A 6,139-nucleotide genomic window follows, 5' to 3' on the forward strand; every position below is an offset into this window, starting at 1 on the left:
TTCTAAGAATTCTAATGATTCTACCCTAAGTACCCTAATTAAATAAAGATATAATCACTGTCTTTAGGACAAAAGTTGTATGATTTGTTGGAATTTATCTGCCGACATAGTTACAAATGCCACGCTGTAAAACCAGAATACAATGTTCTCTAATAAATTAGGCCTACATGCTTCTGTCCTGAATTAAGTATGTGACTTACTTATTTGAATTTGTTTATTTCCTCTGTTGATTCATTTATTCAAAAATTTTAGGCAAAAACATGTTTGCCCTTGCATTTAGAATTTTAGAGAGAGAGCAGGAATGACCTGCACCTCTGTAGACTCTTTAGGGTTCACCTGCTCTATGTATGTGTGGCATACTGTAATATGTATACAAAAGCTTAACAAAGCATTATTTCCTTTATCGACTCTAAAAAGGTGTTTTCAAATAATGTAAAGCATACAATAGTTTCGTGGTGGAGTACACAGACCCGACAAAGTGGCTTAAATGGGAAGACAAAACTAAAGAGAGAGTTCCTTCAATTGTTTTACTAAAATAAAAAGTTTAATGATTTTTAATTTTTTTTCTAGTGAAAGACAGTCAAGTCAAGTGATGGCAATACAAGTCTTCTTTTTTTTTAAGAAAAACAATAAAAACAATATCATTTAGATAGATTAGTTAGATTTCCTGTTTGTGTGTTTTTATTTTCAACTTCTAAATATTGGATTTGCAGGGGATTTTGAACTCAAATATTAAGTTGATTGTTATTCAGGACACTTGTAGTATTTTTTTTGTTCATTGTTATTGTATTTTTTGTGTTGGTATAATTACAAATACTATAATCATCACTGCTTAATAATTTTGAAATATACAGTAGCATGCCATTCATGTCTGTCTTATATGTACATGTACAAAGAACCAACAGCACACAGGTAGGCATTTTTATAAAAAGCTTTTTACTGCAAGATTTCAATGCGCCTTCAAGGGTACTTCTCCTGCTGCTATCACTATAACATCAGAAGATGATAACATATATCTGTAAGCAGCTGCACTGTGACTTCAGTTTTTCTTTAACAACAGATGTAAGAACATAGTGAGTGTAAAGCTAGGTCTGCTGCAGATAATACTGGTCCACTGCAATAAGAAGGAACATGTAGAGAAAACATCTGCTGAAGCGGGGATGAGTCTATGTAAATCTTTGCTTAACGCTGTAAATATCTGCTTAATGTCATGAAAGTCACAAAGACACTTGTCTTGTCCGTTCTCCTCATAGGGCAAACTATGTGTTATAATATTATCAGTGGTTTTCCACAGCTGGACTCGCTGCTGGATCTTTGGATGAGCCCTGATCTTGTTGACGAGCTCTTAGTTTTCCCCACAGAGAGCGAGCAGGATCTTCTCATAGTCTCCTTTAGTGTCATCCTAAAATAAAGACAGGCAGCATGTAAACATGAATGACATTTAGGATGGGGCATACTGCAGTTACCAGTAATAAAGTCTTTCCTCACCAGAATCTCCTGGTAGAGTGTTGTACCATAGTTTTTCTTGTACTCTTCCTTGATCCGTTTCATGTCAATTTCAGAGCGACTCACCATGATACGAGTCAGGGCATCTTTTTTGGGACTTTTTCCCTGATATGCAAAAAAAAAAAAAAAGTCAGTGAAGTCGAAAGGCAGAAGGCTCGGTCTCCAGGGTGGATTTTTTAAAAGTTTTTTGAGCAAAAATTTGATTATACCTTCATGGCCAAGTGGAGTTTCTCAGCAAAGAACGCAGGCCTGCTGCCAGCACATTTCACTATGGTTACATAAAATATGATTTAAAATAAGAGAAGGCATACATCACTGGATAATACTTCAAGTAATACAGTTAAAATAGATGTTTGTGCCTTTACCTACTGCAGTGAGACAACTTTCTATATCTCCCTTAAGACCCAGGTCGATGGCTTTAGCCACGTCCACTTTGCTGTACTTAGAGTATCTCTCAAACACTAAAGAAGTCAAAGTCGAAGAAAAGTGTTAATGTGGAACAATATGGGGGGGAAACAGGATTTTCTTATCAGGACAGGAAGGCCAATCAGCTGACCTCTCCGGAGATGAGGGGCACTCCTGGTGATGAGAACTTCGATGAAGACGGAGCAGTCAGTGCCCTTCCTCCCCTCTCCGGCCTCGTACAGAGCCCTGGCATCACTATCAATCATCTGCTCACACACTCCTTCAGTCCTGTTGGCCTGTGATGAAGACAAGCCGAACTATTTCAGCTCATGAACCCAACTCATACAATTTGTTCAGAATTGTTTGAGATTTATGATTGTCAGCGTAATTATTATACTTTGTGTTTGACGCCAAAAAGACGTTACATCATTACTCTTCTCCTGTTTAAGAGCAATCCTCATTTCTAGATAACTGGATGTTTGAACTATAAAATATGTGCAAAGCTTCTAAGCTATAAGAAATGTATAGTGCTTACGTTTTAATTAATATAATGTTCTAAACTTTTCTGTGTATTGAAGTTCAAATGATTAAAAGCAACTTAAGTATTGGTGAATAATGTATAACAATCGTCATCTCTATAAGACTATTAAACAACTGCATTTAAAAACAGAAAAAAAACAGATAGAAAAAGGCTGAGTGTGCAGCAATTTATTTCCCCACAGTTCAAACTGTGACACACTGCATCTTATTTTAATGACAGTTTGCAATTCTCTTAATTGTATCAATAAGCTCTTGACTTTATTTAAAATCTGACAGATGTGAAGCATAAAGAGTTTGCATTGTCTATTTTACCTTATAGGATGCCTATGTATATATCCTTAAAAGGCCCAACTTTTGACCCTTGCTGTGTAAGCATTTAATGATCGGATGATTTTGTTTAGTTTTTATAAACTGCTGTCATCATAAAGCCCCAATTGGGAGTGTTATGTTGCCTCAGATATTAATGCATCCATGTGCTTTGACTGAAACGTTTCTGTTCTAAACATCTTTGTCCTGTCCTGTAACAGATATAACTTTAAAAAGAAACATGTAGAGACATACTGACCTTGCATAGTTCAAAGAGAGCAGTCCTGAAATCTCCGCTAGTGTCACCCTTAATGTCTTCTTCAAGGTCCTTTTTGAATTCTTGGTAAAAAAAAAAATCAATACATTAGCATCCAGTTTGTCAAATGATGAAAAAAATAACAGTTTTTAATGATACCCTCAGCTTTAAGAATCTGAGCACTGTTGTTGGAAGTTTTCTGGCACACACCTTCTTTGTAGGCTTTCTTTATATCCAGAATCTCTCTGTTGTTTCTGGAAGCCAAAACTTCTATCAGGGTTTCCTCATCTGTGCCAATACCCTAAATAAAAAAGTACTGACACATTTATACAGGGGAAAATAATCTTCTCTTCATTTGGCCAAATCAAACAAAACATATTTTAACCTCTTGATAAGAGAACAATGAAAGAATAAGTGGAAGTGGGTGGATGTCACTGTGTACTTAAAAATAACAGATGACGATAAGGTTTGTGTGTGTGTGTGTGTGTGTGTGTGTGTACCTTCATAGCTCCTTTCAGCAAGTGAGCATCGTACTGGGCCGGTGTTTTCAGCAGAGCCAACACCACATCCTCCAGATCTCCCTTCAGAGCACTCTTTAGAGCTGACTCCAGAGCCTACAAGGGAACAACAAATGAGTAAACATGTAGTCATCTCATGTGTGATATGTACGAATATGCTGTACATAAGTATGTACATATTTGTGCAATGAAATATTTAGTTTGTTTTCTTATTACCTTTCCACTGGCCTTCTGGTAAACCTCTTTAATCTGCTGCCTCTGCTCATTGCTCCTTTTCACCAGAATTTCAATGATGGTGTTCTCATCCACACCTGCACACAGGTCATTTTGTTTAGTAATGGAGTAGAGTTAAAGTTGTCATTTTAGGGCCCATGCAAGAAAAGGAGCGAGTATGGTGCATGATGACCAGTAGAGGGCGTTAAAGTGATTAAAGCAGATTCAGTTTTGGCATACAAGAGACATGTGTGAGGCCATAACATGTTACCACATGCTCAAAAGTGTTTCTGTTCACCTTTTGTCTTGATGGCCTTATCCAAGACTGCTGCATCTCCATCAGGGCTGAAGTTGGGTGCTGGAGTCACAGTCCCTTCTTTCTTTTGGACCTAAGGAATGCACAACACGAGTTGTGTATGTTTAGTAAATACTTCAGCTTTGCTTAGTGGCAGGCATCATTGCAAAAGCGCATTTTTCAAGGGCCTTGGATGAATCAGTGGATATTTTTATCTTGATTTTACTGGCCTTGGTATTGCCTGTAATACTCCCCCAGCTATGTACAAAAAACACACAAACAAGGAAAGGGAATGGAGACAGAGCCCTTTACTCGTGGTTATTGCTCAAACTCCTCCTTTCCCATTACAATGTCATTTAAAAGGACTCCTACATATGTACGCCACAAAGTAAAGAGTTGTATACAGTCTGAAATCATACCAGATTGACATGAACATTTTTTGTAGTTCACTTTCAGAAAGCAGGGAAAGAAGAAGTAGTATTTTGTTCTGTTTGCAAAGTTTATAAAGGGAGGAGCTCAAATTCCTGCTCCTACAATGTATGACTCACACTCTCACAAGACTGTAGTGTGGCCAGATTTCTCACTACTGATAATGTTTTAGTCCGGTCTCCCTTTCACTTTAAGTACAGCTTTCATCACATCTTTCTGCTCAGAGAAACTCCTCCTCTTCACTCCCTTTACCGTTAAATTTTCTACTCATTTAGTCTCCTCCCTCACTATCTGCCACACTGCTCTCTCTCTCTCTCTCTCTCTCTCTCTCTCTCTCTCTCTCTCTCTCTCTCTCTCTCTCTCTCTCTCTCTCTGTCTCTCTGTCTCTCTCTCTCTCTCAACACAGCCTGATCATTTTTTCCACCTCAACATACCACAGGAAGAGAAAAAAAGAAAAAAAAAAGTTGGCCTTAGCAACTGGAACAGAACCACAAAGTCGCAGTACATACTGAGTCATCGGGCATGCCCATGTACATCGTCTGCTGCAGGAAGGCTCCAATGAAAGACATGGTGGGACCTCTGGAGTCTGTCTGTAAACAAAGAAAATGAGGAAAAAAAGAGAAAACATGTCATTACTGATGCTTATATGATTATGTTATATTAGATTGAAAGCAGAGACAAGATGAAGCATCTTGGGATTAAATCAAAGTCTAAGCATACCCAGATAAAGAAGATTGAATCACTTATCAATGATACTATTGTATTCTCTTTGGTTTGATCTGTTAAACCTGATAGCAACAGACAGATTCCTCTTAGCTTCGTTTTTTTCTGCAATATTTACAGTAGGTTTATGTTAATAGTTAATGGTAAGCATGTGGCGACAGACTGGCCCCACCCACGAGCACAACTGTGATTGACAAACCGTAGTTTCAACTATAAGTAGGCCTATTGAAGTCTTGCTTACTGATCCATTCTCCTTTACTTTCCTGTAATACTCTCAATTCAATCCCCTCATCACTTTTCAATCGCAACTCTTTTTTACAACCACACCCTCATAGGTTGTAAGTATCCTACCGTGCAGCAGAGATGGTTCAGAACTATCTTGGGTCAAACTTCTTTAAACTCTCAAATTAAAAGTTGAAGACAACAATTTAGATTTCCGGAAGGAAAATGACTTACCGTTTGTCCTAAGAGAGAAGAAGGTAGTCTCACTGAGTTTCCAGGGACTTTGTAGCGACTGGGAGAGTTTATTTATACTCGTGATAAACCCCACCTAGTAACGCACCCACCCATACTCCGCTGCACAGCTGTCATTGGACTGAACCTCTGCCTGCAGCAGCAGCGCGCCACGCAGCTGCGTACGTCGTGCGTAAAAACAGGGAAGAGCTCCTTCAGCACACTGCTTATACTTTGAAAACAGAGGCTTTTAGGCTGCTGTCGGTATTTATAAACGAGAGAGCTCGTGAAAATCGCATAGGCCATAACTTACAGACACTTCAGACTTTTGGAGTGGTACGTTTATGACGACTCAGTTGGTTTGACTTTTGTGCTTATCATGACATTTTCAGTTCGACGTTCCCAAAATAGACACTGAAGCCAATACACATCTATTGTAGCTGCCAACAGATGTATGCAGATGTGTGCCTGGTTCATCCCTTTGATTGCTATTTG

At 38.4% G+C, this 6,139-nt stretch overlaps 1 protein-coding gene across 1 annotated transcript; it reads right to left on the bottom strand.

The window, feature by feature from the left end:
• Window positions 1-915: 915 nt before the first annotated feature.
• On the bottom strand, window positions 916-5,786 carry anxa1a (annexin A1a). Its single transcript, XM_079369625.1, has 12 exons — window positions 5,648-5,786; window positions 4,978-5,058; window positions 4,043-4,133; window positions 3,748-3,842; window positions 3,514-3,627; window positions 3,224-3,314; window positions 3,017-3,096; window positions 2,063-2,207; window positions 1,872-1,967; window positions 1,716-1,774; window positions 1,489-1,611; window positions 916-1,402 (listed from the first exon to the last, which is right to left on the bottom strand). Exons 2-12 carry the CDS (start codon window positions 5,035-5,037, stop codon window positions 1,346-1,348), a joined length of 1,011 nt encoding a protein of 336 aa, XP_079225751.1. The 5' UTR covers window positions 5,038-5,058; window positions 5,648-5,786; the 3' UTR covers window positions 916-1,345.
• Between the last annotated feature and the right edge of the window lie 353 nt (window positions 5,787-6,139).

Source organism: Symphodus melops (assembly GCF_947650265.1).
Source record: "Symphodus melops genome assembly, chromosome: 1".
In the NCBI taxonomy this organism is placed as follows: Eukaryota; Metazoa; Chordata; class Actinopteri; order Labriformes; family Labridae; genus Symphodus; species Symphodus melops.